This window comes from Ammospiza caudacuta, chromosome Z (genome assembly GCF_027887145.1).
Source record: "Ammospiza caudacuta isolate bAmmCau1 chromosome Z, bAmmCau1.pri, whole genome shotgun sequence".
In the NCBI taxonomy this organism is placed as follows: Eukaryota; Metazoa; Chordata; class Aves; order Passeriformes; family Passerellidae; genus Ammospiza; species Ammospiza caudacuta.
This window is the reverse complement of record NC_080632.1, coordinates 40,598,482-40,611,757: the sequence shown is the minus strand read 5'-3', so window position 1 is coordinate 40,611,757 and position 13,276 is coordinate 40,598,482. Positions and strand designations below refer to the sequence as shown.

General features: G+C 36.5%; 1 protein-coding gene across 2 annotated transcripts in view; it reads left to right on the top strand.

The window, feature by feature from the left end:
* UHRF2 (ubiquitin like with PHD and ring finger domains 2) overlaps positions 1-13,276 on the top strand; it is an 82,144-nt gene that overhangs the window by 54,330 nt on the left and 14,538 nt on the right. For both annotated transcript variants that reach the window (XM_058823666.1, XM_058823665.1), the window contains exons 6-9: positions 3,482-3,668; positions 6,567-6,690; positions 7,127-7,234; positions 10,466-10,570. In XM_058823666.1, the coding sequence (XP_058679649.1) occupies positions 3,482-3,668; positions 6,567-6,690; positions 7,127-7,234; positions 10,466-10,570 (524 nt within the window). The remainder of the gene's footprint in view (positions 1-3,481; positions 3,669-6,566; positions 6,691-7,126; positions 7,235-10,465; positions 10,571-13,276) is intronic.

Here is a 13,276-nt window from a genome sequence, read left to right as displayed (position 1 = left end):
TGAGGACATGTTTTACTGCTGAACATGATGGTGATGCTAGGTTGGTAGTTAGACTCGATGATCTTAAAGGTATTTTCAAACTTTAATGATTCTTTGATTCTGTGATGAACTAAACTGCTCAGTTTGGTGTCATCTACAACCTTGTTGAAGGTGCACTCAATTCCAGTGAGTATATCATTGATGTGGATAGAAAACAATAGTGTTGCCAGTGTGACCTTTGAAGAACACCACTCCTTAATGGTTTTCACTTTTATGTTGAACCATTGGATATGGACCATTCACTCTTTGAATGTGGCTGTCCAATTAAGTCCTTATCCATTTAATATTTCATTAATCAAACCCATCGCTCTTCAGTTTAGCAGCAAGAATGTAAGACAGCTATAAAGCTAGAGATTGTCACAAAGGAGGGCCACAAAGAAGGGAAGGGCCTTGAATTGAAGCCTTGTAAGGACAACAGCTGAGGTTGCCTGGTTGTTTAGCCTGGAGAAGAAGAGACTGAGGACAGTCATCACAGTCGACAACTTCCTCATGAGGGGAAGACACCAATGTCTTCCCTGTGTGACCAGTGACAGGAGCTGAGGGAATAGCCTAAAAGCTGTCTCAGGGAAAGATTAGGTTTGGATACCAGGAAAAGGTTCTTCACCCAGAAGGTACATGGACACTTGAACAGGCTTCCCAGGGAAATGGTCACATCACTAAGCCTGGCAGGGATTCAAGGAGCTTCTGGACAATGTTCTCATTTACAGAGGGATTTTTGGGATGTCCTCTGCAGAGCCAAGAATTGGATGTGAGTGATTCTTGTGGATCCCTACCCCCTCATGATATTCTATAAATCTATGATTTTTTTGTTAAGAATATTGTGAGGGTCCAAATCAAAGGCCTTACAGACAGGTAAATGACATCTATAGTTCTCCTTTGACAATTGAGGCATTCTGTCCATGGTGGAGGGCCACTGTGCCAATCAGGTACTATTTGCCTTTGGTGAAGCCATTTTGGCAGTCTTTAACCAGTCCTCTGTCTTCCACATCTTGACATGTCTTCCAGAAGTCTCTGCTCTGTGATCTTACTGGGTACTGAGATGAGGGTGACTAGTCAGTAATTCCTAGGTGAAGCTTTTAAAAAAAAGGTTCTTTAAAAAAGCTTTTTTAAAAAGCTTTCCTGCTTTTGCTCTTTTTTAGAAAGGTTGAAATAGCTTTTTCTCCAGTCACTAAGATCTTACCCTGACTGCCATGAATTTTCAGATATGATGTGACTGCTGTGATTTTTTATATATGATGGAAAGTGGCTTAACAACTACATTAAACAATTCTCTCAAGACTCTGGATGCATCTCTTTGGGTCCCATGGTCTTGTCTATGTTCATGTTCTCAGATGATCTTGAACCCGATCTGCTCTTACCAGGAGTGACTTCAGTTCCCCAGTTCCTGTCTTGTGGGAACTTGAGATGTGGGAAGAGTAATTACTAATGAACACTGAGGCAAACAAAACTGCTGCATACCTCAACCTTCTTCATGTCAATTATGATCAGTTCTGTCCCATTTTGGGGGACAGAGCGAAGGACTGGGTTGTGTGTGTGTATTTTCTTTAATCTTCCATTTCTGACCAATGTGCCTATAGAAGCCATTTTTACTATTCTTTGTATTCCTTGCCAAATTCAGCTCCAGCTATACCATAGCTTTCCTAATTTCTTAATTGCCCCTCCACAACTAGACAGCACTTCTCTTTTCTTCCCAGGATGCCATCCCTGATTCCAGTGCTTTTCCTTCTTGTATTTCACTTTGTCCAGGACGTCTTTACTGAGCTATGCTGGTCTCCTGCCTTCCCTGCCTGAGTGCTCAGTGGTGGAAATGGAGAGATCTTGGGTTCTAAGAAAAATGTCCTTAAAGATCTGACAGTTCTGTTCCTTTTTCCCTAAGTGCAGTTTTCCAGAGGGTCCCATCCCATTATTTTAATTACTAAAATAACTAAAAGTTCAGGCTTCTAAAATTCAGAGTAGTAACTTCAACCTTTCTTTGGCCCCAAATCCCTGAGATCATGAATTCCACCAGGGCATGACCACTAGAGCCCAGACTGCCACTGATTCTGACCTCTCCAGTTAGTTAATCTGTGTCAGTAAGTAGCAGGTGCAGTAGCACTTCTCTGACACCTGGAGTAAGAAATTATCCTTGATGCTGTCCAGGAGTCTCCTGGACTGCTTCCATCTTGCCGAGCTGCTTTTGTAGCAGATGTCAGGGACTGTCCTGACAAGTCCCTGCAGCTGGATCAGAACCTACCAGAGTGATGCTCCCTGCAGGTTAACTAGGAAAGTTTTGTCAACAGGGTTCCCTCAATTGAGTGATGGGTAATAAACACAAGCCATGAGATTTTATTTATTGGCTTGGCTTCTGATTTTCAACCACAAGCTCTTGACCTGTTCATCACCGTTTTTCAAAGATGAGTTTGTGCAATCAAGTCCAAGAAGAGGGAAAATTGTCTGTCCCCCTTTCCTTGCCTGTCCCTTCTGAACAGTTTGTAGTTGTTAATTGGAATGCTCCAGTCATGTGATTTGTCTCACCAAATTTCAGCATTTGTGATTAGATCATAGCTTTCCATTTGCACAGTCACTTCCAATTCTTCTGATGCACCCATGCTACATATGCTAATGTACAGGCATTTCAGCTGGTCTATCAACTGTGTAAGCATTTTAGATTAAAAAGCTGTAGTTCTTTCAAGGCGTTTCACAGGTGTTCCCCTGTCAGTTTTTAATTCATCAGCAGCCCCTGACTCTTCTTTGTTAATCAAAACTCCATCCTCTTCCCGCTCTAAATCTACTTGGTTCCGCCCTTGAAGAAAAAAGTACTGTTCAAGGTCCTCCAGAAAGACTGCAGATACAGCACAAGCTTTGCATTCCAGTCCTCCTTTCTTAATAAACTTTCAGTCTGGAGTTTCTCTCCACAGAGATTTGCACTGATAACCTACAACTGCGTGGATCAATTTCTCTGTAAAGTCTATTCACTTGGGAGGGCATGCTCTTCTTAAGTAGAAAGGGGCTTGGATTTCTGCAAATTCTTTAGTCATTAATTTCCTTCTCAGTATACTTTGGAAAAATGTTAAAGCATCCAGAACTCCTCTGGATACATCAAGGATTAACCTTATATTTCTATTCAAGAATAAACTCCTGGAAGAAATATTTATTTTTATTGCTTATGTCATCCAAGGTAACTTACAAGGAACTGATAGCCTGTACAGCTTCAAAAGGCAGTTAAGCTTCATCTTTAGGAAGAATGTGCAGGTACATCTTGGGAGCAGGAGATTAGTCATGTTTTTTATGTCTTGTTTATAAAGCAGAAGAAGTCTTATTAAGCCTATATAGATACTTCATTGTAAGAAAAAAAAGCATTTTCAAGAGACCAGTGTTCATGTTCAGAAATAATTATTCCTTTAGACAGAGTAATTCACTTTGCAGAGATACATGGCATTTGACATTTCTTTGTTTTTGACAGGAAAAAGTGGCCCTGAATGCAAGCACTGTAGGGCTGATCCAGATAAGGAGTGCCGGTTTTGTTCGTGTTACTTGTGTGGTGGCAAACAGGATGCTCACATGCAACTCCTGTGTGATGAATGTAATATGGCTTATCATATATACTGCCTGAACCCTCCTTTAAGCAAGATACCAGAAGATGAAGACTGGTAAATATACAAGGATGATTTACTTACCTATATTGACATTCTATACATGGTACCTTTTTGATATTTGCACCTCATGAAAGAAAATACTGAAGATGTTTTAAATTCTGAGGTGTTTCCATTCATCTACTTAATATAAGACTTATGTTTTCTGCCAAGATAATTCTTTTAAATCATTCACAATGGATTAGTAGTAAGCTTTAAGGCCATTATAAAATCTCAAGACTGGTATGTTCATTTTATTCATTATGGTCATTATGATCTTCTGGGATATTACCTGATCTGATTGTATTTATCGACAGTTGTTATTCTTCAGCCTTTTCATTTTTTAAAAGCTACACTGCTTGAGCAATTCTTTATGCTCATGCTTCTCTGTCCCTTCATCCTCTGTCCCTGCTGCTGCCCCTGTGCTCTACTACATTCATTTTTCATGCTATGGAAGGACCACCACATTGCTACTCTTCATTTCTTATGTAATTACTCTTATGTCTTTATTAGTTGTCTACAATTTACACTGTTTGTATTTAGCACCTGCCTATGACTTGAGATGTTAATCCTTTATAAATAAACAGAAGTTTATTCTAATAAAGTTTTCCATAGACTTCATTAAATGTCTAAGATGTCTATGAATACATTACATGGAATCTCTTTGAGCCTTGTGAATATATATATTTTTGTAAAAAATCTGTGTAAGTCCTTTGGAAGTTTTAACATTCTCTGTAAATTAATAACTCAATCTCCTACACCTTATTGGCTTTCATAATGTTTATTTATAATGCCTGATGGTCTGCCTGTTTTCTGGGGCAACTATCCTCACAGGAAAGAATTTCTTACTAAAATCTAAACTAGCTAGAAGGTGCCTGAAACCTTTTCTCCAGACCGAACAGCCCCAGCTCTCTCAGCCTGTCTTCATAGTAGAGGTGCTCCAGCACTCTGATCAACTTGGTGGCCCTTCTCTGGGCTCTTGACAACAGGTCCATATCTTTGTTGTGCTGGGTGCCCCAGAGCCGGATGCAGCGCTGCAGGTGGGGTCTCACAAGACAGAGTAGAGGGGGGGAATCACGATCTCCCTTGACCTGCTGCCCACCCTGATTTGGATGCAGCCCAGGATGAAGGTTGGCTTTCTGGGCTGTGAGTGCCCATGGCTGGATCATGGTGAGCCTTTAGATCACAAACACCTTCTCCTCTCCAGAGCTAGTCATGGTCCATTCTCCAAATTATGAATTTCCAGAAGTTCAATTCGTATAATTAAAATTCATTGGAAAATGGCTGTCAAGCTTTTTAACTTGTTTTTGTTTATTGTGTAACTAAGAATAGGAGCCTTAAGATTTATATATGTAAGTAGATAGCTGCATCTGTGATTGAAGTCACAGGGTGGTAGAGGTACAATTGTGGGCCTGGCTTATGTGAACTAGTTTAGACATGCTTAGCGTCACCAGCCCTGTACTGTCTTAACGTTTGTCATTATGTAGAAGTGCATTTGCACCAGGCAGAGCAGCATCTCCTACCAAAGAAGTTTGTGCCCTCCCTTCTTCCTGCATACTAGCAAAGAATCATGATTGTCTGATTCTTAATTTAGGAGCAGTTTGCTTTAGAATTGGGAATACTTCCATTTTGTGTTTTTAGAGCGTAAAATCTGGCAAACTCTATTCAGGGGTTAAGTCTTCAATTTGGGAAAGCATAAATCTATCTTGTGGAGATGAAGTCATTCTGTATGTGAAACAGCATTTAATAGTACCTACGAGTTTAAAAGATATTAAGGTAATATTGTTATACTATCAAGAAACATGGAATTCACCATGTGACTTCACCTGGTTAATTCACCTTGTGAATTTGCATTATGTCATATTTGTTCTTTTAATTGGTCTTACATGCTTTTTCTTTAAGCAGTTGTAATACCTGTCAAAGCAATAACTTCAGCATCTTACATTATTTTTTTTAAATCTACATGGCTTCATTGTTTTCATGGTCAAACACCTTTATTGAGATAGTGAAATCTATTCCTGTGGACCTTAATCATTAATTCTTCTATTCATACCCGCATAAAAAACTTAATAAATCAAAACTAGCAGTAATAGTAATAGTAGTGGTAGTAGTAGTAGTAGTTTTTGTTTTCTGAATGAGGTTATCAATGTTAATGTAGATGAGGCTTCTTCTTGTGTATGGACCAAATCCAGCCTATGGGAGCCAGAAACAAGGACATGTCTGTATTGTTATTCCTGGACTGGGATAAGAATGTTGTTGGAAACAGCAGAATGACCACTGTTCTGCTTTTCTCTCTCTGCTGTGGTCAGTGTATACCAGCATCTCTGCTTTCCTACCAGAATGGATTTGTGTTAGTGTGAATGAGCCCCAACATTATATTCCAAATGGCTTCAGTGTTGTGGAGAAGTGAGTGTGTCTTTGTGTGTTTCTATATACATTATGTCATACCTTGGCTCTGTTTGACGTTCAGCAATCTGCAGTGAAATTTCTTGCACAACCAGCAAAAATAAAGGTAGACTGGGCAGGAGACAGAAATAGACCATGAGTACTGGTTAGCAGCATATTTTAATCTCAGCTATCTTCTTTACATGATGTAAATGAAGGAGGACTAAATGAAGAGACATTACAGGAGCCATGGGCACCTCTCATTAATCATGTGAGAAAAAATAGTTCTATGTTTTGCAACTAGCACTCTACCTTTAATGATACTGAAAAGCCCTTTTTAAAAAAAATTGACAATATTTGTTCATGTTGAGTTCATTTCTTAAGCTGTAGGCTTCAGCTGCTTAAGCCTGGTATATGCTTGCTAGCTTGAAACATTCAGTCAAAATAAACAAATAGACACTATTTTGGCTACCAGAAATGTATTGCCATTATTCTGAAGTTAATTGAGAATTTACTAAAACCTTTTTTTAGGTATTGTCCTTCCTGCAAAAATGATTCTAATGAAGTTGTAAAGGCTGGAGAAAAGCTCAAACAGAGTAAAAAGAAAGCAAAGATGCCATCTGCCAGTACTGAAAGCCAGAGAGACTGGGGAAAGGTAGAGTGTGTTTTAGAAATAGCTGTTACTCTGATTGTTCATGTATGTGCTACATCTATAATTTTGCTTACATATGCACTACACAAAATTCAGTACTGGGTTGCCCAAACAACAAGACAATGTTAAATCCTGCCTGCTGTCTACCGGCAGTTAAAGCAGTGGAAGGATTATCAAGGTGACTAGAGGTAAAAACAACAACAACAACCGAAAAAAAAAAAAAAAAAAAAAAAAAGAGAAAACCCCTAACTCCCCTCCCAAAACCTATAACCACATATTGCTTATTTAACATTCCTTTTAACAATTTTTAACATATTTTGAAATATGTGTTTGTTATAATAGACAGATTTCATGATCTCTGCATTGAATTTAAAAATATAAAATATTCTTCAATATGGGAATTCATTTGTCTGATTACTTTTGTCTGATGTATTTTTAGGGCATGGCCTGTGTTGGTCGCACTAAAGAATGCACTATTGTTCCTTCAAATCATTATGGGCCTATACCTGGTGTTCCTGTTGGGACAACCTGGAAATTCAGAGTTCAGGTATGTTATTTCAGTATTAGCTGTAGTTGAAGGAAGTAGGAATACTAATGAATGGGTTGGGCACTAAAATAAATTCCAATCGAAAATTGCCATTTTCACCAGGACTAAGTAATGTAAATACATTACGATTCCAATATTGGAAGTGAATATTGAAGGTTGAACTATACTGATTTTATCATAGAACTTTTTAATACAACTTTTTACATACAATTTAATAAAAAGTCTGTTGGAATTATTATAAACATATTTCACATGTTAAAATCTCAAGTCAGATATTTAGTGAATAGAGTTATGTAATTTCTGAAGAGTTTTCTTCACATTAACTGATTATCCCATGAATGGGGTGTAGACTGCAGATTTTGAGAACATTATGTGTTATCACTGTGAAATGACTGTAGGTCAAATTGGTTTTGCTCATACGTAATGGATGTCCAAATCTGCTTTTAGGTTGATGAACAGCTTAAGCCTGTGCAAGTCTGTAGTGCTACTGAAATTCACTATACATTCAGCTTTTGGTGTTTTTTCAACTGTCTCATTTTCTGTTTCAAATATTCCTTAGGCTCTGTGGTGAACTAGGTTTATGAAAAACTGGCAGAAAAATAATCCTGTCTGGAGTAGACTGGGGGCTAATTATCCCAGTCAATTTCACATTTTGATTATGTAAGCACAGTGCCAATACTCAACGAGGAGGAAAAAACAAAGCAGGGAGGAGGTACAGCTGCATTTTGTGCCAGTGCTGATTTTTTCTGGTTTTGTAGTGTCCAGCAAGCTACAAACTTCCTCCCTTTTGCTCCAGCTTGATCCAACTGAAATGATTTTTGGGTTATCTTTCATTATTTCATTGTTGTTTCTAGTAATGAAAATAAATACTTCTTTGTTTTCTAAATCACGTAGTTTTTTGTCTCTTGCATGTGTAAATGACTGGAATTGAATGTTTTCTATCATATTTGGAAGAATAAAACCAAGGGGTTTTAAACTGCTTGAGGAGGGGCAAGCCAAAAATCAAGCACCTCTTCTGATTTGTTTTATGAACTTTTCATCACTTGCTTTCTTTTTGTTGGGTGCCAGATTATATAAAGTCTAATAAGTAAGAGAGCTTTCTAAAATCACTTGGGTAAACTCAAAGTATCAAAATCAATTTTTATTTTCACTGCTTCAATAGTAATTGGAATTACTAGTTTTCCTTTTTATTATGAATTCTATTGGTAAGACAAAAGCTAATGTTTTCAAGTATTTCTAGTACTGGTAGGAAAAACCAACAGAATTAGAGTGCTGCTTTCATCAGAAAATCCATCAAAAATACTTCTTATAGATATAGTATATATATGTGTATACATGTGTGCATATATATATATATATATATATATATATACACTAAGCATCAAAAGACAATTACCATTTATGCATAATTAATTTATTTTGAGTACAAATTAAACACCTTGTCATTAAAAAAAAAATTGAAATTCTTTCCAGGTAAAAAGTTAAATTACACTTTTGTTTCTTATATGAACTAATTTTTTTATGACAAAATGAGATTGTCTCAGCAAATCTGTGAGAATTTAGTGACTGTATGAAAATTTAAAGACTTCTTTACTTCTGATTTGCATAGTTTTTGTATTACACAAACTCTCTTTTTCCCTAGAAGGAAATTGACTAAACTTACTGGAGAGAGCATCTAAAGAGCATCTTTGGCATGAATTCTTTATCAGTGTTCATCTTTGGGGTGAATCACCTACCAGAAACCTAAATTTAATTGATGAAACTTGAACATGAAAAGAAGGGAGGGAGGAATGAATTAAAGAATGCTTGATACAACAGGAAAGAGGAACGCAATAATGGGGCCTTTTTATTCAGCATACTCATAAATGGTCTGGAAAAATTGGCAAAAACCTGATAAAGTTAAGTGAGAGTGCTAAGTTTTGGATAGCAAACATGGGCGAGGGAAGAGTTCTAAGTGTGTAATTTGTAATTGGCTTTCAGCTACTTATACTTCTTTTATTTAGCAAAGAGATATTCTTATAGCTAAATTTGAAAAATATGTCATTTTAATACTGATCAGAAAAATAAATCAAATACTAAATTATCATGAAATGAAGTCAGGAAAATAAAGTACATTATTATGAACAGCAACCAGGGAGTATTGTGCAAGGAAGTATTACTGTGTCCTTGCATGGTTTTCATACTGTGCACAGCTCTAATCTGATGTTAAAAAGTGCACTTTTGACTATCTGGATCTTTGATGTATTGTGTTATGAAATTTCAAGACTATAACAGAAGTATATAGACTCCCATGAAAGTTGCTTAGAACTGTAGACTAGGCAAAGCAGATCAGGAGTGCAAGAAGCAGAACAAGAAAAAGATGCAAAATCAAGTTCTGGAAGAAGATATGAAGGTAGAAAGAAGTAGTGTGATTGGTTTTATGCTGGAAGCCTTCATTCTACCAACACTGTTTTTATCTTAACATACTGAGAAAATGCATAATTTAATATATAATCTCATTTTATTTATAAGGCTTGTTTGTGGGGCTTTTCTATTAATCAGTAGTTTGAAACCATTATTAAATAAATTTTTGTGGGAGAGATGCTCCAGCAGACACTAATGATGTTGCCAGATTAGGCTACAGCTGCAGCTTTCAGGTGGTGAAGCTGCAGATAACTTGAACATTTATTACCATAGAGTTATCCTGGTTGGAGAACTAGTCTATGATCCATTGGTGTTGCAATGGCTTCTTCTGTTTTCTTGAGCAGTCTGATAATATTCCTCTCCAGTGGTTACATTTTCAGTGTGTTACCTTACAAGTCCCTGACAAAATTATCTTTACACTGGGATCTTCCTAGGTTAAAAATTGTAAAATGCTTCCAAACTGGTAGATCTCCTTCTCCTTTAAATTGTTCTAAATGACTGTGCAAGTGGAGTATACAACTGAGTACAGTCTTATGTAGTGCTTATGGAAAAAATCTTGGAGATTTTCCCCAAAGAAGAAAGAGTCCATTGCCTTTTCCAGTGTCACCACTGTCCTACATTGTCTGCTAGTTTTCTGGGTGTTCTTCCTTTTAGCTTTTCTTCCTGAAGAAGCAGTGGAATTCTCACCTTTAATAGCAGTCTTGCATTAACTGTTGACACAAAAACCTCTGTACAATATTTTGAGCAGAAAATTGATTGTTGAAAGTGGTTGTAGGTGGCTGAGTCTTTTAAAAAATTGCTATAAACTGGCTTTTTTTCTGTTTCCAGGTGAGTGAAGCAGGTGTTCACAGGCCCCATGTTGGTGGAATCCATGGACGCAGTAATGACGGAGCTTATTCACTCGTACTAGCTGGGGGATTTGAAGATGAAGTGGTATGTCATTCATGCAAGCAATGGTCTTGCTGTTCTAATGCATCAAATGTCTGTGCATATAGAGTTGTATTTGGTGTTTAATCTAAGACTTACGTTTGTTCAGATATGACTGTGGAAAAAAATATCTAGCATTGATAAATTAAGTAGTTCTTAGTATTTTGGAGAGAAAAATCTTACCAAATCTTAAACAATGCTTATGCTCAGATCTACATTAAAGCAAAATGTCAGTTACTGGATTTGACATTGTTTAGGGTAGCTACATTTCAGTAAATTTTTTGGAGTCTGAATTGAGTGTGACATAAAATCTGATAGTGCAATTGTGTGCAAATAATATGTTATACGTTCTGCTTTTGTCACAATTTAATTACATTCTAAACAGTATTTCTAATTACGTGATAAATTTAATTTAATGAAGCAAGAATAAAAGATATGTGTTAGTTGATACTATGAAGTTCTGAAGTTTCTTGGCTCCTGCTAATAAGCACTTTCAGAACTTCTTAGCTTCCTCAGATTCTTTCTCAGAATCTTGATCCCTAAAGGTGCTGGGAAAAAATTCTACTTTGGTGTCAACATTTAAGTAGAGCAACAAAAGAAGTTAAGCAGCTAAACAGAAGACTAAATGCTTTTGATTTCCATCTTGTGGCGCTGTCCAACATTTATTTATGAAAACATTACAATTTTTTCAATTAAATAATATTTACACAAGGTACATCCCTTCCTGCAGTTCCAGTCCTTCAGGTGGAATTTTGAATCTTGGATGAGGTGAAGGATAATGCAGTAAGCAACCTGTTTTTTTTTTTAAATGCCCATAGCTGTCAACCACAAGGAAAACGACACTGAAAAAAAAAAAAGCATATGAATGAAATAGCATAGGAAGGTACTATATTCTATGCCAACAGCATCTACAAGGTGCTGCTGCTGCAGAGTATTGCTTTCTGAAGGAATATGTGTCTCTATTCGAACAAGTGGCATAAGAAGGTACTTGGAAGTTGGATATGGTGTCCTTAGTGTCTATCCCAGCCCAGGATCTCAGACCCTAAGAATACTGTTTCACAGGAGTTGTATCTGCTATGCTGGGATGCTGCAGACTCCTCTTTTTATTCTTTTTGGTGATACTGATGTCCCCTTAGGTGATACTGATGTCCCCTTATTTCTGAGGTGGTAATTATTTAATTCAAAATATTAGATAAATTTAATTGGATCCTTTGCATGCCTTTTCAATTCACCTAAGTGATGTTGTGACTATGTGGTTTTGTGGACACCTAAGCAATGTCATAGTCTGAAAGATATAAATACTTTTGAAAAGGCATAGTAGAATAGAAAGGTTGCAGATAATACTCTAAAAGCAGTTTTTTCTCTTTTCTAAACTAATAATACAAGGGGTCTTTTTTTCCCAGTTACATTATTGAGGTTAGTTTTTCTTCATCATGTGCCAGGTTTGTCTTCCAATTACTTCCATTTTCCCTATTTTTTTTGAAAAAGGTTGAGATTAAACTCCTGTAAGAACATGCACAGAAAAATTGAGTCCTGTAATTAAAAGTGTCCTAAGTACAGTATCTAATTAATTTGAGATGTGAAATTTGACATTTATTTATTTGAAATAAAATATACACACAAAAACCTCTGCTTACATCCATTCATTTTATTGTATGAGTACCAAAAAAGAGAGGTGACTCTTAATTGAATTTCAGTGGTGCAACAAAGATGCTTGTGTGTAAACTTTTATAAAAATAAATTCATTTTGGAGGTGTATTACACTGTTCATAAACTTTATGTAGTATTTAGGCACACTGATAATGTGTGCCATCTTAATGCACTTCCTATTGCTTTAAATCAGCAAAGCCACACTGGGGTAAAGTAATTACAATGTACATTGCAGGAAACTGAGTTAACTGTCTAGCTTTCAGATCATGACATTTTTATGCCATGCCTGTAGAAACTTATAATCCTAGAGACCCAGAATTTTGTCCAGTTTTACTGAAGTTCAGATGTTCTGCATGTATTGGAGTGCTCATTAATAACAAGTTTTATCAGTTCTGTCAGATCTACCCTCAAGATTGAGAACAGGTATAGTCATAGCTTATAAAATGAGCTTTGGGTGAAATTGTTTGGTACATGACGTTTTATCTTCATTTCTAACTACATGCACATAAAATAATTTTACATTAATCTCTCTCCTAAAAATGGGTAACTTTGAATTCTAGTGACAAGTTACATGGCTTACTTATAGTTAGCTATTATTTTGAATATGCTAATGTTGCTAATCTCTTTGATAGTATTCCTTTGATAGTAATCATAATAGGAGCATTACCTGAAGAAATTGAGAAGTCTTTCAGTAATTTATACTCTAAGAACAGATTAACATTTACCCACTAGATACTGGAAATTTGCACTGATTGTGCAATCACAGTGTTCATGATCAATGTATTCTGATTTGTCTGTTCATCAGATCAAGCAACTGAAGAAGTTTAACTTTTGTTTTGAAAACTTCCCCTCTTATTTTGTGCCATTGTTTTTATGTATCAAGTTGAAACTGCTTTTTATTGTCAAAAGTCCCAAGATTCATATTTCTGCTGGGTTGAGGTAGTGTTGTAAAGATGGTAAATTAATTGTGTGGTGTGCTCCACTTTAATCTAAACAAAGATTGTTTCTTCTGTAAGTGTTGTTTTGCATAGGATCATATGGGAGATCTCTGAACTGAGATTC